General features: G+C 37.7%; 1 protein-coding gene across 1 annotated transcript in view; it reads left to right on the top strand.

Moving 5' to 3' along the window:
• ETFA (electron transfer flavoprotein subunit alpha) overlaps nt 1-22,102 on the top strand; it is an 81,978-nt gene that overhangs the window by 12,707 nt on the left and 47,169 nt on the right. Inside the window, exons 2-8 of the mRNA XM_059371763.1 lie at nt 6,734-6,880; nt 8,734-8,815; nt 8,917-8,999; nt 14,749-14,848; nt 16,096-16,206; nt 16,819-16,920; nt 17,245-17,313. Coding sequence (XP_059227746.1) covers nt 6,734-6,880; nt 8,734-8,815; nt 8,917-8,999; nt 14,749-14,848; nt 16,096-16,206; nt 16,819-16,920; nt 17,245-17,313 — 694 coding nt within the window. The remainder of the gene's footprint in view (nt 1-6,733; nt 6,881-8,733; nt 8,816-8,916; nt 9,000-14,748; nt 14,849-16,095; nt 16,207-16,818; nt 16,921-17,244; nt 17,314-22,102) is intronic.

The following is a 22,102-nucleotide window of genomic DNA, read 5'->3' as shown; positions in this document are numbered from 1 at the left end:
TTTGATAGGACAGGGACAGTAATTTTTGTTGGATATCAGGAAGGTGAAGCAAGTTCCCCCACTCTAAGGGCTTCAGTTTTCATTGTGAATAAAGTAGGAAATGAGGCTTCTTCTCACAGTAGGAAGCTGACTCTATTAGCATTTGAGAAACATCAGAAGGGGTTATTTGAAATAGTTGCTATGGAGAGTGAGCTTGCCAATGTGGGTAACATAGTAACATTGTCAGGCAATTTTGAGGGCCCAGGTCAAATGAGCCAGAATTTATGGTGACAGCCTCCTGCGTTAGTAGTTTCAGTGTTTTGAAGAGGTTGAGATTCATTTCTGGGGCTGTTACCTTATTAAGTCTTTCTATAGTTATCTCTGAATGTTTAAAAGAATTTGGCTCCCTCCCCCCCCCCCCATTAAAAAGAAGGCCCTGGGGTGCCTAGGTGGCTCAGTGGGTTAAAGCCTCTGCCTTCGGCTTAGGTCATGATCTCAGGGTCCTGGGATGGAGCCCGGAGCCTAGCATTGGACTCTCTTCGTCAGATAAATGCCTGCCTTTGCTTGGGTCGTCCCACGGTCCTAGGATCAAGTCCCCGCATTGAGCTCCCTGCTCAGCCGGTAGTCTGCTTCTCCCTCTGCAGCTCCCCCTGCTTGTGCTCTCTCTGTCTCTCTGTCTCTGACAAATAAATACATTCTTAAAAAAAACAAAAAAACAACAAAAAAAAACATAATATAACTTCTGTTTAAAAACCTTTTCAGGAAAAAAAAAACCTTTTCAGTAATGGACCTTTTTGAATCTTTAGTAGTTATCTATATTGCTCTTATACCTAAAGTAGGATTTTAGGGCTATAGAATGTTTAGAACTGAAAAAGAGGACTTTTACATCATATTTTTTTGTTTCTGTTTGATTAATGCTATTTATTTAAAATTAGGAAAATATTGCTAAGTGAAATCTTACAGGAATAGACCCATCTACAGGTTTCCCTTGATACGCAAAACAGAGCTTTTGTTTAAAACCTTTCCTAAGCTAAAATGGTGTAAAGTGAAGAAGCAGTTGCCATTAACTTACAAGGAAACATTTTTTAGCGTTCTCAGACCCAAAAAATAACCTTAGGTTTTTCTCATATTGTAGGATACATTTTTTTTTTTAAGATTTTATTTATTTATTTGACAGAGAGAAATCACAAGTAGACGGAGAGGCAGGCAGAGAGAGAGAGAGGGAAGCAGGCTCCCTGCCGAGCAGAGAGCCCGATGCGAGACTCGATCCCAGGACCCTGAGATCATGACCTGAGCCGAAGGCAGCGGCTTAACCCACTGAGCCACCCAGGTGCCCTGTAGGATACATTTTGTTAATGGATGCACAAAATAAGACAAATCACAGATGCTCACACAGTTCAAAGCTATGGTGAGTTGATGCTGAGTGTAGTTCCAGGGAAGGAGCTTGATGGTGCCCCTCTTGCTGCTTTGGGGTATGTGATGCTTTGGGGGTACAGCTTGCTGCAAAACAAATGCTCAGTGCTATTTTTGTTCTTCACCTTTTTTCATAAAAATGAAAATCCTCTTCAGATTTCTTTTGGGTAGCAGAAACAGGTACATCCTTCATAAAAGTGAAGTGGCATAAAATGAATTTTTGAAAAGCTAGGGATACCAATATAAAACAGCTTAAAAATGATGGTACTTTGTTGTGAGCTAGTAATTAAAAACGCAAATTCTGGAGTCTGACTGCTTATGCTTTTCAAAAAAAGATTATCTGAGAAAGAGAGAAAGCTTGTGTGAGTGGGCATGAGCAGGGAGAGGGCAGGGAGAGAAATCCACAAGCAGATTACCCACTAAGTGGCTAAGTGTGGGGCTGGATCCCAGGACCCTGAGATCATGACCTGAGCTAAAATCAAGAGCCAGCTGCTTAACTGAGCCACCCAGGTGCCCCTGACTGCTTACACTTTTAAATATATATATTTTTTAAGATTTTATTTATTTATTGACAGAGAGATTACAAGTAGGCAGAGAGGCAGGCAGAGAGAGAGAGGAGGAAGCAGGCTCCCTGCTGAGCAGAGAGCCCGATGCGGGACTCGATCCCAGGTCCCTGAGATCATGACCTGAGCCGAAGGCAGCGGCTTAACCCACTGAGCCACCCAGGCGCCCCCTGCTTACACTTTTAAACAGGCTCTGCTTCCTAGCTATGTAGACCCTAAGCTCCAGTTTCCTCATCTGTAAAAAGTTAAGTTAATAATAATACCTACATCAGAGAGTTGTAAACTTTAAGTAAGATATACAGTTGGCTCTTGAACAACATGGATTTGAACTGCATTGGTTCACTTGTATGTGAATTTTTTTTTTTTTTTGATAAATAGAGTGCAGTACAGTAAATACATTTTATCTTCTAATGATTTTCTCAATATTTTCTTTTCTCTGGCTTACTTTAAGAATATGGTATATACTATGCAGCCATCAAAAGAAATGAAATCTTGCCATTTGTGACGATGTGGATGGAACTAGAGGGCATCATGCTTAGTGAAATAAGTCAGTCGGAGAAAGACAACTATCATATGATTTCCCTGATATGAGGAAGTGGAGATGCAACATGGGGGTATAGGGGGTAGGAGAAGATTAAATGAAACAAGATGGGATTGGGAGGGAGACAAACCATTAGTGACTCTTAATCTGACAAAACAAACTGAGGGTTGCTGGGGGGAGGGGAGTCGGGAGAGGGGGGTGGGGTTATGGACATTGGGGAGGGTATGTGCTATGGTGAGTGCTGTGAAGTGTGTAAACCTGGTGATTCAGAGACCTGTACCCCTGGGGGAAAAATATATGTTTATTAAAAAAAAGAATATGGTATATAATAATATATGTAACATACAAAATAATGTATTAATTGACTTGTTATTGGGAAGGCTTCTGGTCAACAGTATGGTATTAGTTTTGGGGGAGTCAAAAGTTAATGTAGATTTTTGACTGCATCAAGGGTCAGTGCCCTAACCCCCATGTGTTTCCATGGTCGACTCTCTCTCAATGTCTGTATATTTTGGTTTAGTTAATTTGGTTAAAGCAGAGCTGGGGAGTCATTCTGGCAACCCTGCTTGCCTGGTTTTCACTTTATCCTATGTAGTGGTTCCTGAGGTATGTCTCCCTGACACCCTTAGTCTTATATGGAGTGTAGTTTGAATTCCTCAGAGCTAGCTAACCACCCTCAATTTGCAGATAAAGAAACTGGGCCCTATATTGAGGCATAACATTTTAAAGGCTACAGACTAGTTTCTCCTGCTACACATAACTATTACTGCTGAATTAAGCCACATAACCATGTTTAGGTGCTGTAGCTTCTCTTCAGGTTGTATCTGAGGAATAGAAGGTAGAAAACACTAAGTTAGAAGGAAACTTAGTGTTAAAAACTATAAGGAGTCAAGTGATAAAGTAATATAGAGTGCCCGAATGATGTAACAATAATTAGTAAATATTGATCAGGTAGATAACTGAGTGGGTTCTTTTGTATGTTCTTTTGTTGTTGTTTACTTTTACAATTTTGAATACTCTTTTAAAAAGAATATACAGTGTTCCCCCAGAAGTTTAAAAAGCTTGATGATTCCTTGGGAGAACTGCCTAATTTATCTTATGCTGAAACTATAATTTATGGCAAGTATGGGCTTTCTGCCACCAAATCTTGGATTTATTCTTGAAATGATGATGGAAATCTCATAATTTTTATAGTAAATGATGAATGAAACATAATCAAAATATGGTATCTGACATATATTGGTAATAAGGAGTTTGTTACTGGCAATTCTTATGAAATGTGATTTAAATAATAAATTATGAGCCTGAGTCCTAATTAGAGTTCTTTGCAAGGTAACTGTGATCATCTGATTAAAATAGAGAAAATGCTATATATTTCTACAGATGTAGATTAAAAAAAATTGTACTAGGTTCTTTGAATAGGCATGGTATTTGCCTTCTAAGAACTTTTATTCCATTCCAAGAATTGTGAACTGTTGTGAATTGCTACAATTTTCTGGGGAACAGTTTGTGTCAGTCAGTATTTAAAAATTTAAAAAATTTAAAAGTGTGCCTTCCTTTTGATTTAACACTTCTAGGAATTTGTCATAAGAAAGAAGCATAAGATATGCATAAAGATTTCTAACCTTACTTTAACCACCTCCTGTAAGAAGACAAGTTTTTTTAATTGTAAAAAAGAATAAGTTATACAAGCAGGTACTTGATCTGGCAACAACATAAGTCTCATTTCCCCTCTTTCCTTGCTTCCTTTGAGTAAGCAGAAAGGGAAGAAAAAGACAAGAAATGCCATCCATGATACATAATGCAACTATTCCTTCCACTGGCATATCCCTAGAGTTTCTGGGCCCCAGCTCTGGGATTGGTTCCTCAAGGAAAGAGGTGATTTAGAGGACTGAGGAGAAGGTTGAGGATGAACTGGTACAGGTAGACAGCTTAGGGGAAGAGGGTCTCTATAACTGATTAAAGGTTGCAGAGAATCTGGCTTTGGAAGCAGAGCAGCTAAGGTCTGGCCAGGTTCCAGTCAGAAGGGTCTTTCTACACAAAAACAAACTCTGTTTTGTTGAGGGTGAGTACAAAGATTCAGCTATAAGGATGGTTTTCTCTGGATTGTTTGATTTTTATGCATTTTATTATTTTTTAAAGTAATCTCTACACCCAGTGTGGGGCTCAAAACTATAACCCTGAGATAAAGAGTTGGATGCTCCGCTGACTGAGCCAGCCAGATGCCCCTGCATTGTTTATGATAATAAAATTACAGGGGCACCTGGGTGGCTCAGTCAGTTAAGCATCTGCTTTCGGCTCAGGTCATGATCCCAGGGTCCTGGGATCCAGCCTCATGTTGGGCTCCCTGCTCAGCAGGGGGTCTGCTTCCTTCCTCCCTCTCTCTCTCTCTCTCTCTCTCTCTCTGCTGCTCCCCCTGCTTGTGCTTTCTCACTCTCTCAAATCAATACATGAGAAAATCTTTATAAACAATAATAAAAAATTACTAATTACCCAAATGATTACAGAACTGGTTAAACTGGTATGCTCATATACTTAATAGCAATAAAAACATAAAGAATATTAAAATATAGCAATTGGTATTTACAGTATAGTAAATGTATTTTGTAAATTTAGTTGTGTAATGAGCATTAGAGTCCCATGCCTGCCTGCCTTTCATTCATTCCCTCCTTTGTAAATTTCCAGTTCTGGTGTAAATTTTGTACCATGCTTTCCTCACTCCAGCTCCAGATCAAAGATTATTGCTGAATTAAGCCATACAACCATGCCGTTTGATCATCAGCACCTCCTTTTCTCATTTCTCATTGTGATTTTTCATAAGGATAGTTCCAGAGTTTTCTTATTTTGTCACATCTGTGGTAGCCTTCCTCATGTTTTCATATGACAAGAACACCTAAATTTCTTCGTTTCTTCCTCTTGATTCTATATTTCATGATCTGCAACCTCCAGCCTTTTGGATCTCTTCATTGATTGAAAGACTGTTCTCATAATTGTATGAAAACAAGTCATATTTCCCTTAAAGTCCTTGAGTACAGTGACCATTCTTGTTCATCTTTGTGTTCCTGGTGTTGGAAATTATTCCAGATGACTGTGAGCTATTGATGGTCTCTTGATAGTCCACAGTAGATACAGGTGGATACTGGTTGGTTTCAAGATATGGTCTGCAAGCTTCTTTTTTGAATTTAGAAGCATGTTTTAAACAGTTGGAAGCCCACCAAAATAACTGTGTGATACTGTGTTTTAAAGACAGATTTACATTATCAGTTATTTGGGTATTGAATGCATTTTGCCTGAAAGCAATAAAATCAACTTTAGTAATTGGTTTCAAACCCATTATTTCTGGATATACTGTATCTTTAGCAGTTGTGGTACAAGCGGATATAACTAGTAATAGTTTGATTCTGAGTTTGATAGTTAATGTGTTCTACTTAAGAATTTTACATCTATTGGGATACCTGGGTGGCTCAGTGGGTTAAAGCCTCTGCCTTCGTCTCAGGTCATGATTCTGGGGTCCTGGGATCGTCGGGCTCTCTGCTTGGCGGGGAGCCTGCTTCCCTTCCTCTCTCTCTCTGCCTGCCTCTCTGCCTACTTGTGATCTCTATCTGTCAAATAAATACATAAAATCTTTTAAAAAAGCGGGGGGGGGGATTTTACATTTATTTATTTATTTATTTGAGAGAAAGCACATGTGCCTGAGTTGGGGTGGGGATGAGGGGATGAGGGAGAGGAAGTGAGAGAATCTTAAGCAGACTCCAAACCCAGGGCAGGGTCTGCCGTGGGTCTCCATCTTACGGCGCTGAGATTATGACCTGAGCTCAAATCAAGAGTTGGATGCTTAACCAACTGAGCCACCGAGGCACCTCTCGACTTAGGAATTTTAAATTTAGATGCAGTTGGCAGTTTCTCATTGGACACATAATATTCAGAAACATAGATCAATGGGAAATTTGTTTTGAAATAATTAAATTTTTCTAATAGAATATAAATTCGCACTTTTTATTATTAGTGCGAATAATATTATTAGTAATATTTGTATTATTTTAATATTAGAATATTAGTAATAGAATAATAGACACAAATAGTTTATTTTTGCCATTGAGCAAGTACTTTATGAATACATTTATAGAACTGAGTGTTGTGTGCATTTTTTTTAAAAGCACACATGCTTAACAATTAGGGTTTTAAAAACCTATTTGTATTATAATATTCTGTTCCACCTTTTTTTTTTCTCTTTTAGGCCTCATTGCTACGATTTCAAAGTACCCTGGTAATAGCCGAGCATGCAAATGATACCCTAGCACCCATTACATTAAATACCATCACTGCAGCCAAACGTGTTGGAGGTGAAGTGTCTTGCTTAGTAGCTGGAACCAAATGTGACAAGGTGAGAAATCTTTAAGGTCAGCCATAGCAAATATAATCTCCATCAAGAGACAGGGAAAGATGGCAACAGAGAATTATGCTGAGGACTATAACCCAAACTGGGCTCTAATCCTCATTAAATGGCCAATGTCATAGTCATTACTACATGTGAAAAAGGAACTAAAAGGTTTGCTCACTAAGCATTTTGTCTTTTGAAATGAGTTAAAATACTTGATTTAGTTCCACTGGCACCATCGTGTGCCATCAGGTACCAAATAGAATGATAATATTTGAGTCTCCTTAGAGGTTAATAGCCGATCCCTTTTTTGTATTGATGAATATACTAGCTAATTGCTTTTAATTCCTGAAAGTGGTAAATCTGGAGTATCATGGATTTTAATTTTTAATTGGTATAAGACTTCAAATGTTAAGTACTATGCTTTTCAAACTATAGCTCTTAGTAAAAGGTATCCTTCGTTTTGTTGTTGTTGTTGCAATGAGATAATGGCTTTGTGAACTAACTCTCTAGAAGGATGCTAGAATATGGTTTGCAGGATCTGTACTCCTGGGCTGCAGTGTAGTTGAAATCATGCTCCAGTTAAGTTGAGCTACCAGTTCCCTCCTGTACCGTGCAGGAGCTGCCAAGTGTGCAGCTGGGGACTTGAAATGCTGTTTTATTCACACTCTTTTGAGAATAACCAAAGCAGAAATCATTTTCTCTTTAGTTACGATCTCGTTTTGTCAGTCTTATCTGAAAGAAAAATAGTACTTGTGTAAAGAAACAGTTAATAGCTTAGGCAAATTTCAGTTTTATACTGGTTTTTTTTTTTTTTTTTTGTAGTTATTTATTGTAAGCAGTAAGTGATTTTTCTGTGTAGTGTCAGAAGTTTTTTCAGGTAAAAAAGACAGTTTTGATAGTACCAGATGGTCTGCCAGTGAATACTTGGTTTGACAGAGGTACTTTTGCGACCTTGGAAACCGTGAATATTGTTGCAGTCTTACCTTCCATTGAGTGGGGGCAGGAGGCACAGCTTTTCATGCCTACTCATCTGCGAATCATCATGGAGGTGAACAAGAAGACAGGGACCATAATATGATAGCTATGTCCCTTCTAAAGCAAAAGCCAGTCTTGCTGTAATTAGAGACTAAAAGGGATTCTACTTACCTTCTGTATATAAGAATTCTGAGTAGTCAAAAAATTTTCCCAGAACTTCATTCTGATTCCACACAGGAAGAAATGAGGAATTAATGTAAAAATTATTTTGCTTTCTCATACCTAAATATATGTAGTTGGGCAAGAACTCAGAAGTTGACAATGGATCATTATATAAGATTTTTCTCTTGCCTAAATTCAATAATTTTAAAGTCAGCAGAAATCATTATTGCCAAATAGAGTGCAGAGGCCTGTAAACCAGTGTGGTTAGGTCCTATTCTTTGCTTCTAGCAAACCCATAGGCTGTGTTGTTATTGTTTGTGTGTCTGAGAGAGAGAACTAACCATTGCCTCATTTTCACCATTTCTAAAATGATGAATTTATACTTGAATTAATTGAAAGGTAAGAAGCACAATTTATAACTAAGTTTGAGTAGAAAGCTGTGCTAATTTTGGCTTATCAATTAATACTTTTCTTTCTCAAGGCAGGAATTTTTGTTTAAGATAATTGGTAGTAAGATCAATTGGCCTAAGATTTTTTTTTGTTGTTGAAGAATTTTTGTTTTTACTTAAGTTGCTCTTTTTCTGTTAAGAACTATTTCTGTAGTCTAAAAAGCAATGATTTCTGTAGTTCGCCATCAAGATTTTATGTTCTGTGGTTTTTGTGGTGGTGGCTCTGTTTGTATCTTTCTGTTAGGTGGATAATTACTCTTTTAATTACAGGTGGTACAAGATCTCTGCAAAGTAGCAGGTGTAGCAAAAGTTCTGGTGGCTCAGCATGATACATACAAAGGCTTCCTTCCAGGTGAGCTTTTCCAGTGGAAAAAGTGTAGTGTCTGAGTATGCCTGAATATAAGAATATGAAAATATCACAAAGTGTATTTCACAAATGTGTTTAATTCTCAGAGGAGCTGACGCCATTGATTCTGGCAACTCAGAAGCAGTTCAATTACACACACATCTGTGCGGGAGCATCTGCCTTTGGAAAGGTGAGAAGATCGAGAATGTGGAGTCTGATGTCATTACTTGGAGGGGTTGGATTTCATTATGCTGAAAATGTACAACAGACTCTGTTTAGGTAGCTAATCCTGGCTTTCTGAATTAATATGGTAGTTTTGCTAAAATTTTTTCTCTTAAGACTTTGTTACAATTTCTTTAAAAATGCCAACTCCAACTCCATGTTTTCAAATTTTGTCACAGAGACAAATCTGTTCTTTCAAGATTTTGTCAGAATTATTAGAATGCTACTTCCACATGTTCAAATTTTGTCATGGAGAAAACTAGGATCTTTTTAAAGATTATTTTTCTTTAAAAACAATGTTGAATTGTCTGTGTGTAAATGTCATTTGTAGTAGTAACAACCCACCCTAAGCAGTGGTTTATTTGAGTGGCTGATGGATATTTACAAAGGCCAAATTCTGTCTCCTTGGAGAATTTGGAAGGGCTGCGTGGTAGTTAGAAACAACCTTAGGATGAAGAAAGCTGTAATCTGATCGTGTGCATTGTGATATGTCTGAAGAAAGAATGTGCCATCAGATGGTTAGTTATCTGCATGAAATTTTTAAAAAGAGGGAGATAAACTAAGGGGGGGCCCAAGAGAATTTGTCACTGGGTTGTTCTTTCTCTCTCTGTGGCCATGGGTATTCTTTTTTTTTTTTTGTAAGATTTTATTTATTTATTTGACAGAGAGAGATCACAGGTAGGCAGAGAGGCAGACAGAGAGGAGGAAGCAGGCTCCCCACTGAGCAGAGAGCCCGATGCAGGGCTCGATCCCAGGACCCTGGGATCATAACCTGAGCCGAAGGCAGAGGCTTTAACCCACTGAGCCACCCAGGGGCCCCGCCACGGGTATTCTAATTCCCTTTTCTTCTATCCCATTCTTAATAAGTTGCAGTTTTTAGTTTTAAAGATTATAAATTAGGTTGTACACAAATACATTTTTATTAGAAAGGATGCATATAGTACAGTAGTATGCAGAGCAAGATATCAAAGTTCCCCTTTCTTCCCAACTCCCTCTTCCTATTTCAGAAATATAGGTGTTAACAGTTGTATATTATTTTAGTCCCCTTGCTATGGATTTTGAAATTATAATACCTGTACACATTTTTTTTTACTCCTAAAATGTAATATTATATCATGAATTGTTTTGTGACTGATGGTTTTTACTTAAGACTGTGTCTTGAAAAATAAAACATGTCTCTCGTTTTTTAAATGGCTGCATAATATTCCATATTTAGCCAGGGCTGGACAGTTAGATTGTTTCTAATTTTTTGCATTTGTAAACCTTGCTGTAAGGAAATGTGCCTGTACATACATCCTTGTATACATGTATTTACTTAGACTAGATATCTAGAAGTGAAAGAGTTGGGTCAAAGACGGTGTACATTTAAAGTTTTGATATGTATTGCTAAATTGCTGTCTTAAAAGGATGTCTCAAGTTGCATTCCATGAGTCGCATGAGAGGGTGACTTGTCAATACCTGGTATTGTACATTTTAACATCTTTTTCCCCAATATGATGGGTGAAAAACTATATCCTTTTAAATTGTGCATTTCTTTGATCATGAGATCAAATACCTTTTCATACAGTTACTGGTTTTTATTTCTTCTTTGAACTGTCTTGATTTGACTTTTTTCCTTTTACTATCATAATTCTGTTGTAATTGATTTTAAAATATGTTTGAGGGGGCGCCTGGGTGGCTCAGTGGGTTAAGCCGCTGCCTTCGGCTCAGGTCATGATCTCAGTATCCTGGGATCGAGTCCCGCATCGGGATCTCTGCTCAGCAGGGAGCCTGCTTCCCTCTCTCTCTCTCTGCCTGCCTATCTGTCTACTGTGAACTCTCTCTGTCAAATAAATAAATAAAATCTTTAAAAAAAAAAAAAAAATATGTTTGAGGAATAAGATACAATCTCTTAGATCAACTAATTATGTTGAGTGACAATAACAGTGAGCTTCCAAGACCTTCATCTCTTTTTGTGCAAAATGAGTAGTTTGTGAATATTTATCTGTGGTGCAGTATTGCTTCTAGACATGAATCACTGCAACCCATCTAGAGAACTTGCAGAATAACCCATGTAAATTGCTTGTAGTTTGTTTTTAACCTTTAGAATTATCAGTTTGAACTCATTAAATTTTTTCTTTTAAAGTTAACAGAATTTCTAGGCGTTAACAATGTAAACACATGAGTTTAATAAACAGTTATCCTTCTATTATTAGGTTGTCACATTGTAGACTATCATAAATTTTTAGGTTTTTTGTACAACTTAGTAATTGGTAAGTAGTTCCACAGACCTGTATGGCCTTAGACTAGTCATTTTACCTTACTGAAGTCTGTTTTTCTTATATGTAAAATGATGCAGTTTAACCAAGTGATGTCCAAGATCTGCCAAAGAGAGATGTTAAAAAAAAGGGGGGAGGGTGGGTGTCTTTCCTTACTCTGGAGAAGATTTAAGTCAGAGGATTAACATCCAACTTCTGTTACAGATGAGCATCGAACTGAAAGATCTTTGTGCACCATTCTATCTCTGAGAGTTTTGCTTCTGTGTTAGATGAGTTAAACAAATTTCATGAGTCTTGAGTTTGTGGTGACAGTTCTCCAAAGAGATTATTAAACTCAGACAGGGTGTTTGTTGCATCTAAGTAGCTAGATTTTAATAGTCTGACTTTGATTGCTGTGTTGTAACATATGAAAGTTGTTTTTTTAAAGATTTTATTTATTTATTTGAGAGAGTGAGTGAGGGAGAGAGAGAGTGAGAGAGAGCATAAGTGGGGGGGGGGGGGAGAGGGGGGGGGGGGTGAGAGATGCAGAGGAGAGGGAGAAGCAGACTCCCTGCTGAGCAGGGAGCCAGATGTGGGGCTCCGTCCCAGGACTCTGGGATCATGACCTGAGCCAAAGGCAGACACTTAATTGACTAAGCTAACCCAGGCGCCCAGCATATGAAAATTTTGAGAACAAGGGTCACATAAGAGTAGCCTGTGCTGTAGCCTCTGAATGGGTTTGGAATGAGAAAGAATCCATTAGATGAGGCTAAGCAATCTGCTCTTTAATAGTCCTTTACCAACTATGGTTTTGAGATAGCACACTTTTATACTGGTATGCTAGAATTTAAAAATCTGTCATCTTTTTATGTATGAACAAACACTCTGACAGTTGTGCCTCTCTTCTGAAACCAATGTGGTGAAGCCTGCTTGGAGAGTGTAGAGAGAGAGATCTGTTTACCATCTACCCTCTCAGGACATTCAAATGAAAGATCATACCTGGAGATACATACTTTAAGCACCATGGTCTTTTTTTTTTCAAGATATGTTAAAATGAAATATGGGATAATGGAAGTACAAAAGATACTAAGTTTCAAGCAATTTAGAAAGTTTAAAACTATAAAGAGAAACATAATCTGCATAACATAATGTTTGTTAGAGAATTTCTTTAGCCAGGTAACAATATTCCAGTGGTATTTCCTAAAGAGTTGAAGGAGATTTTAAAAAAAAGAGTTACTTAGTGAAGCAGGCTTTAAATGCTATCAAATTTGATTTATTTTGAAAGTAGGTATCCTCTAAACTTTGTATTTACCAAGTTAGAAGTATGTTTGATGGCATTTTAATTGTTTTCCCAAATGCTTTATTTTTTAAGAGATCTTAATTTTTTTCTAACTGCGGTTTTTATAAACTGTGGTACTTTTCAGTAGTTCTTCTGTTGTGGTTGAAAGAGGACTGCTGTATAATAAGGTAAAAATAAACTGAAAATTAGAAGATCTTTCCTGTTGTAGATACAACATGAGGAATATTGACTCAGGCTGTCAACACTTGTTAGTTAGCATCAGTATATTTAAAACCACTTAGTATATAGAGGACACAAGAGGAATGGAAGACACAAAATCTCTACCCTGGGGGTGCTTAAGTTTAGTTGAGGGTCATTATAAGTATGTATATTAAATTTTTTTTTTTTTTTTTAATTTACAGACAGAGATCACAAGTAGGCAGAGAGGCAGGCAGAGAGAGAGAGGGGGAAGCAGGCTCCCCGCTGAGCAGAGAGCCCAATACGGGGCTCTATCCCAAGACCCTGAGATCATGACCTGAACCGAAGCCAGAGGCTTTAATCCACTGAGCCACCCAGGCACCCCATATTAAAGTTATTTTAAAACAAACTATATGTAGTGCCAATTAAATAGTGTAATTGTACATGCACGCAGGAGGATACAGAATAAAGGAGTAATTAGAAGGTAATCTTGGGAGAATTCTTAGAGAAAGAGGATTTGGGGACGGAATTGAGGAGAGGAACTTGAATACTGTTATAGTGAGAGTTTGCTCTCACTAGGTTTCATGTACCAAGTTCAGTAGCTGCCATGGAATAAGATCTATGTAGACAGCTGTGTATAATTCATCTATTTGTGTGATAAAAGCAACGCGGGGTGCCTGGATGGCTCTTAAGCATCTGACTTCAGCTTGGGTCGAGTCTTGGGATGGAGTTCCACGTTGGGCTCCCTGCTCAGCTTTGGGTCTGCTGCTCCTTCTCCCTCTGTACCCCCACCCCTGCTTGTTGGCACGTGCATGAGCACTCCCTCTCAAATAAATAAATCTTTAAATTAAAAAAAATAAATATAACACTTCACTTTTTAAATTATGCTTAGATGATGTTATCATCTAAAGAAACCTTTGAGACTAGAAAGTAATGGATATTCTGGCTTCACTAACTCTTTTTTATAGCCTTAGAGTCCTTGAATTTTAAGCTAAAACCAGGAATTCTCTTTCTGTCGTTTGTGAGATGAAGTAACTGAGACTTGGGGATATTGTGGCTTTCCCATTGATCACCGCTAGTAAGGGTGCAGTTAGTGCATGTGTCTATTTCAGAGATGTTATGTGCACATCTAGAGAACTTGCAGAATTTACATTAGTTTTGTTGCTCCTGTACATATTATTCAGGCTGCTCCTCACCTTTCTCATTCTTGTTTGCTTTATGGTTATGTAGGATTCCAGTATGTGGATAAGCTATAATTAATAGACCTATCCCCTGTTGATGGATATTTAGGTTAGTTTTGATTTTTTTTAATGCAATATTTAGTTTTTAAAAAGGTGAAAATGTCTGCTTTGAAATCTTTTCTTTCATATACAGTAAGTAAATATATACATGTATATCTGTTTTAGTATTTGAGAATTTTATTGCTCTTCTAAATATTTGTCTGTTTCACCTAAATTCAGTAATCCATGGTGGTCACACTTTGTGAGTGATACTCATTAAAGTGAATATCATATCTTGTAATTCAGCATACTGAGTTAAGATGGTTTATGGGGTGCCTGGGTGGCTCAGTGGGTTAAGGCCTCTGCCTTCGGCTCAGGTCATGATCTCAGGGTCCTGGGATCCAGCCCCGCATCGGGCTCTCTGCTCAGCAGGGAGCCTGCTTCCTCCTCTCCCTCTGCCTGCTTCTCTGCTTACTTGTGATTTCTGTCAAATAAGTAAATAAAATCTTTAAAAAAAAATAAAAAAGATGGTTTATTACTGTAAAACTCATAAAACTCTTAATGTAGTTATAGGAATTATAGTTACAGGAATTATCTTATTTAATCTCAAAGACTATCCAAAAAATTGTGCTTGAAATTATAGTATGTCTCATGATGCATATGAAATATAAAAGTTTTGAATTAAAACTTCTGCAGAGTATGCGTTTTAAGAATGTTAGTGTTGGTAGTTGATAGCCATCCATCAGTATATATTGTGTAATTCAAAGCTATTTTTGCTTTTAGAACCTTTTGCCCAGGATAGCAGCCAAACTTGATGTTGCCCCAATTTCTGACATCATTGCAATCAAGTCTCCTGACACATTTGTGAGAACTATTTATGCAGGTGAGTAGCCAAGGAAAATAATCAACGTGTTAACTTTTTGTGAATTTTAAAAGCAGAAATTAATTTGAAGATAGTACTTTAAACAAGTCATGCTTTAAATGGACCATCTTAAACATGTCTGAGAAAAGTCTTAATCCTAGATTTGCTGCTAGACCATGACATGACATTGTGTTTGATAGATCCAGAGCACAGTTCTTTCCTGCTTGGTTATTCAGTTTACAGAGCGATGAGATTTTTCAAGTCATCAATAAAAATTAGATTCACTATTCAATACATTTTGTTAAGTGGCACCTGGAGAAACAAAGCTTTTCCATTTAAAAAAAAACAGTATTCTTAATCTTCACTGCTTCTACTCCCATTTCCATCTGCATTAAGATATTCATTTCAGTTTCTCTTTAGTTGATTGCTCTTCTGCTAAGCACACTAGTCTCTAGTGGGGCTAGAGAAAGCAGTGGACTCTTTGTTCTTTCTGATTAAAGTTGTGTGTTTCAGTTTAATGCTCAGTTCTCAAATTAGATCTTTCATCTTTGGTAGTTTTTGAGGGGGAAATATTGGTCAAGTTTAGGTCACTCTTAAGTGATTGCTAATCCATAATTCTTTTAAAATCTTGGAGTATCAACACCTCTTGTTCTTTATGCCCTATTGTGTTTTCTTTCTTTTAAAAAAAAACGATATTATTTGAGAGAGAGAGAGAGAGAGAGCACCCGTGCAAGCATGAGCAGGGGGAGAGGGAGGGGTTGAGAGAGAAGCAAACTCCCCATGAGCAGGTAGCTTGATGCCAGGCTTAATCCCAGGACGCTGAGTGGAAGGCAGACGCTTAACTGACTGAGTCACCCAGGTGCCTTCTGCCCTATCATGTTGTCATTTATTTTCCTCTCTTAATAAGCCTAGTAGCTGTGTTCCTAAGTCGTTGCAACTCATATTCTTGAGTTACTGTGTTTTTGGAGAAGAAAGCTTTTGTTTATATTCCTTTTAGAAGAAGTATGCCTTCTTATTGTGGCTGCCTAACCTATTCCAGTTTCTTGCTTCCAGGCAGGTCAGCGCTTGCCCTGCTTTTAAAAACATCCAAGGTTATACAAATCTCTATTGATGAATTTCCTCAGTGTTATGGTACCTTTTCCTATACTTAGTAGAAAACAACTGGTTCATAGTTACTTCTTCCTTGTTTTCATGAAGTAAATTCTGAACCTCAAAGGATTACTTGCCTTTCATGGGTATTTTTAAAAAAAATAAATTGTGTATTTCAGGGAATGCTTTATGTACAGTGAAGTGTGATGAGAAAGTGAAGGTATTTTCTGTCCGAGGAACATCTTTTGAAGCTGCAGCAACAAGTGGAGGTAGTGCCAGTTCAGAAAAGGGTGAGTGTTTGTTTGAAATTTGTTTTGTTTCTTGTTTTTCAGTTCATTGATTATATTAGAATAAGGTATGGCCTCTGGTTAAATTTCTTGAACAGTGTCTGAGAGCTCAGTCTAAATAATATTTCCAAGCTTTCCAAAAAAAAGAAATATTTATAACATGCCTTTTCATATCATTTTTGGTACTATTATAGTTGCTTTGATAGATCAAAGGGGTGTTGCTTCACTTTTTTCTCACTGTTTCATATTATAATACTTGGGAGACTCGGTATAATGGAAGAATGTAATTAATAGTAAATGTATAGAGGGTGTTACTCTTTAATATATATATATCGGTACTGTGTTTGAACTTCATAGAGGGTTATTCCAGTTTTATAGATAGACTAGAGAATTAAATGACTTCTCAAAGGTCATATAGCTAATGAGGTAAAGGCTGGAATCTTATCCCTTCAATTCTTAACAAAAATCAGAGAGAATGAATTTAGAAGCACAAAAAATTCACAGTAACTAACAAACTTGAATTTCATGGAATTCTTCATGTATTTCTTTAAAAAAATGCTATTATTAAATTTTAACTCACGGTCATTGTTTTGTTATCTGTATCAATGTATGCAGCATCAAGTCCTTCCCCAGTGGGGATAGCAGAGTGGCTTGACCAGAAATTAACCAAAAGTGATCGACCAGAGCTAACTGGTGCCAAAGTGGTAGTATCTGGTGGTAAGTGGAATATTATAATTTATTAATTTTAAAAGATGTTATAAACTTAAAATTGATTTTATTAGTATTTATTATAGAGGAGTACAGATTTTATTTTTTTCCCCAAATGTAAGATAGGTAGGTTGCAAGTATTATTCCCATTCTACCAATTAGGATAATGAAATCATGAGCTTGATAATACAATTTCGTCTCTCAGTTGCACATCTATATCACTGGCACCAGGGGGAGCTTGGTACAAGTCATCTCTAAAGCTGTATAGAATGGAGTTTATGTTTACTTACTTAATTAATTAATTAATTTATTTTTCTTGTCTTCTTCAATGAGGTCGGGGTTTGAAGAGTGGAGAGAACTTTAAGTTGTTGTATGATTTGGCAGATCAACTACATGCTGCAGGTAAAGGTATTTTCTTTAGTAGAAAAATACTCCCTTTTTGTTGGAAATATGTTTTCTTTATTATTTCATTTGTATATAAGTCACTGAAGCCTACAGATTATTTTGCTTTCTCTGGTTTTCAACTTTTCTCTCTGAAATGGTTTTTCTTAGTTGCCAAGTAAGTGATATAGCATTCAGTGTACAGAGGGCCCTTGTACTTTTTTATTGTTTATGTAACACTCTTAAAGATGTGAAATCTTTGTTGTTTTTCCATTTAGTTATTTATTTATGTATTTATTTAAAGATTTTATTATTTATTTGAGAGAGAGAGGACGAGACCAGAGGGAGAAGCAGACTGCCTACTGAGCAGGTAGCCTGATGCGGGGCTTTATCCCAGGACTTGATCCTGGGAGTCAGGGATCACGACCTCAGTCGAAGGCAGCCACTTGACTGACTGAGCCACCCAGGCACCCCTGTTTTTCCATTTCAAAAAATCTTTAAATGTCAGCTTCAGTGCCTATTTAGATTCAGGAATGCCCTTGTTTTTCTCGTTATTGGTAGTCTGATATCAGTCTCTCATAAAAATAGAAGTTAATGTTATTTTAAAATTGTAGTTAACCATTTAAAGGAAAGATAGAATGTATTAAAAATGTACTGAAGAGAATGGAATGGTTTTTGAAATCAGAAAATTGGAAATATTTTAGTTTTTAATTATAGAACTATTGCATGAATATGATCTTTATACAGTGGGGCGCCTGGGTAACTCTGTTGGTCAAGTGTCCAACTTTTGATTTGATCGTCAGATGGAGCCCTGTGTCGGGCTCCACACTGGGCATGGAGCCTGCTTAAGATTCTTGCTCTTCCCTACTCTCCCTTCCTTTCCTGCTTAAGATTCTCTTTCTCCCTCTCCCACTCCCTCCCCATCTCTTTCGCTTGCTCTCTTTCAAAAAAAAGTTTCCATTCTTTTCTTCTTTCCCCTTTTAAAGAGTTTTGAGTATAACTTTCTAGGTTTTTTTATATGCTTTTATATTAGCTAATACATGTACTCATAGAAACAGTAATGGTTTTGTCTGAATAAGGGCATTATGTTGACTCTATAATCAGATGGTTTTCTTTGAGGGTGTTTATTTCCTTCATTTATTCTTTAATTGAACAAATATTTATTGAGGGTCTGCCATATGTCAGGTATTATTTTAGGAGCTGGGAAATAGTAGTGAGCAAAATAAGCAGCCTCTCTCCTTATAGAAGTTACATTTATATTTGAGTGAGACTACTATTATTTTTCTGTGGCTACTGTAACAAATTGCTATTAAACTCTGTGGCTTAAAACAGAAAATTATTCTGACAGTTCTAGATGCCAGAACTATGTTGAAATCATGGTGTTGGTAGGACCACACTCTGGTAGCAAATCAGTTCATTTCCAGTTTTTTTTTTTTTTTTTAAAGATTTTATTTATTTATTTGACAGGTAGAGATCACAAGTAGGCTGAGAGGGAGGCAGAGAGAGAGAGGAGGAAGCAGGCTCCCTGCTGAGCAGACAGCCGAATGCGGGGCTTGATCCCAGGACCCTGGGATCATGACCAGGCTTTAACCCACTGAGCCACGCCAGTGCCCCTGTTCATTTCCAGTTTTTAGAGGCTGCCCCAGTATTCCTGGGTATGTGGCTGCATCACTCCAATCTCTGGCTTTGTCTTCAAATCACCTTCTTCTCTGTGTATCTCTATCAGACCTCCTTCTGTATCCCTTTTATAAGGATACATGTGATGATATTTAAGGGGCGACCTAGATAATTCAGGATAAGGATCCTTTCTTAAGATCCTTTGTATTGTATCTTTTGCCGTGTTGGTAATACAGGGGATTAGAAAGTGAATATATTTTTGGAGGGGCCGTTTTTCTGCCTACCACAGACACTAAATATAATACATTAGCATATAATAGTATGTTAGAGGATAATAAATGCTATGAAAAGGAGGAGTTTAGAAAGAGGAAAGATGTCAGTTTTAAGTAAGATGTCAGAGGAGGCCTTAATAAGGAGACATCTGAACAAAGGTGTTTTTTGTTGTTTTTGTTTTTGTAAGATTTTATTTATTTGGCAGGGAGAGAGAGAGTGAGAGAGGGAACACAAGCAGGGGGAGTGGGAGAGGGAGAAGCAGACTTCCTGCTGAACAGGAAGCCCAATGCAGGGCTCCATCCCAGGACCCTGGGATCATGACCTGAACCAGAGGTGGATGCTTAATGACTGAGTCACTGAGGCATCCCTGAACAAAGGTTTGATAGAAGTGAAGGAGCAAGCCATGAGGAGATGTGAGAAAGAGAATGTTTCAGGTAAAGGGATAGGTAAAGTACAAAGGGTCCAGCTAAGGGAGAAGTATGTCTGGTTTATGTGACAAATCGCAAGGAGGCCAGTGTGGCTGGAATGGAAAATGCAAAAAGGGAGAGTAGTAAGAGATAAGATTGGGAATAAAAGACCAGTACACATAGGGCATTATGTGCTTTAGTAAAGAGATTGCTTTTTTCTTGATGAAATAGGAAACCATTGAAAGGCTTGAGTGGAAGAGTCACATGACTGGACACTCTAGCTACAGTTTTGAGCACAGATATGTGTAGGGGAATAAGTGCATTAAGAGGGAGATCAGTTAGGAGGCTATTTTAATCATTCAGGTAAGAGATACTGGCGGTTTTGATCAGGTTAGTAGCAGTAAATGTGGGGAGAAATAGTTTTAGGATATATAGTTGAAGGTAAAGAAACTGGGATTTCTTGACAGATTGGATATATATTGTGAGAGAGAGTTTTTATCTGGCAGTTGGTAGGATGAAGTTACCATTAGCTGAGACAGTGAAGACTCCAAATGGCACAGTTTCCAGGGAGAGATCAGGAATTCCATTTTGGGCATATTAAGTTTTTTTTTTTTTTTTAAGATTTTATTTATTTATTTATTTATTTATTTATTTGACAGAAATCACAAGTAGGTGGAGAGGCAGACAGGGAGAGACAGAGGGAAGCAGGCTCCCCGCTGAGCAGAGAGCCTGATGCGGGACTCGATCCCAGCACCCTGAGATCATGACCTGAGCCGAAGGCAGCGGCTTAAACCACTTTGAGCTAACAATGAAGAAACAAGTAGAAATGTCAATTAAACTGTTGGTATAGGAATGTGGAGTTCATTGGAGAAGTTTGGGTTGGAGTATAAATTTGGTAATCAGTTGCATTTAGATGTTATTTAAAGCCATGAAACTGGATGATATCGTCAAGGGAGTGAGAGTAGATAAAAAAGAGGTCCCAGGACTAAGCCCTAGACATTGTAAGATTAAAAGGCAGGGGAGAAGGAGAAAAAGACCAAAAGGAGTGGTAAGTAAGGCAACAAAACCAGGACAGAGAGCACAATGTTTTGGAATCCAATTGAAGTGTTTTAGTCAGGTATTGTAATAGGTCAAGGAAAATGAGGACTGAGGGTGACTAATTTAGCCATTTAGAGGTCATTGGTGACTGAGCATTTTTAGTGGAGTAGTGGGGACAAAAACCTGAGTGGAATGTATTTTAAAGAATGATCCAAAATGGTGTTTACATGACTACATTGACTTTATGATAAACCATTGAGCAGTACATTTGTAATTTGCATGTGTTTCTATACATGTGTTACATTTTAATAAAGTTTTTAGAAATAGATTGGGAGGCCTGGAACTGGAATCAATACAGACAAATCTTTAGAGAGATTTTGCTATATGGGAAAGCAGAGAAATGAACAGTATTTGGTAGGGGAATATTTTAAAGAAGGAACAAATAATAGCATGCTTCTATGCTGATGGGAATGCTCCAGTTGAGAGGGGAAAATTAATGATGCAGGAGAGGGAGGGGAGATATCTGGAGTGGTATCTTAAGTAGGCAGAAAAGTATATGGACACAGCTGTAGGTTGGTGGGTGTATGTTAGTTGGAGCATATGGAAGTTCACTTGTGATGATATCAATTTCTTAAGTCAAATAGGAAACAAGGTCATTGGCTGAGAGTGAGGATGGTAAAGATGTGGGGTGTTTAATGAGAGAAGAAAAGATTCAGAGTTATAGTTTAGGAAGCAGAGAATTCAGGTCTATTTATTTAAAGTAAAACCCAGTGCACACAGCTTTAGTGTTGGTGTTTTTCTCCAGTTATGCTGAACTACAGGGGGACAGGTATGGAAAATGTAGATAGGTTATTTATCTGTTAACTGTTTATCTGTTAATCTGTTAACTGGAGATGGAGTTTTTCCAGTTGAGTGTGATCTCCAAGGCAAGGAGATTGAAGGCATATGCAATGAAGTGATTAGAATCATTGATCATAGAATTTAAGCTAGGTTAAAGAAAAGACAATATAGTAGGAGAGAGGGTCAGCAAATAGAAATGTGGATCCCAGTGAGGTCAGAGGATTGTTAGAGCTGGGTGCGAAGGGAGTCAGCTAGAAAGAGTAGGTCACAAAGAGACATTGGAGATTGAGATTGTCAAAGGATATTGATAATGGAAAGGTTGGGGATATGACCACGGGTGTGGCTGAGGACCCAGATGATTGGAGAAGAGTTTAAGGAGCCAACAGGCCAGGTGTTGATATCTTTGAGAATTAAGACTAATATTGGAGAAAGTGGCAATGGCCCAGAAGCTAAAAATCATTGAGAAATGAAGGATAATGGACTTATGGTTAATAGCCAGCACAGCAATAAATGGGTGACATGATCTGGTCATGTGAGATTCAAAGCTGAAGACTTTTAAGGAGGAAGGAGGGAGAACTTTCTGAAGGTGTCAGTGAGGAGTCCCACCTCCAGGACCAGTGGTATGAAGATGGTGG

Source organism: Mustela nigripes, chromosome 13 (genome assembly GCF_022355385.1).
Source record: "Mustela nigripes isolate SB6536 chromosome 13, MUSNIG.SB6536, whole genome shotgun sequence".
NCBI lineage: Eukaryota > Metazoa > Chordata > Mammalia > Carnivora > Mustelidae > Mustela > Mustela nigripes.
The sequence above is the reverse complement of the archived record's forward strand: the minus strand, read 5'-3'. Positions and strand labels throughout refer to the sequence as shown.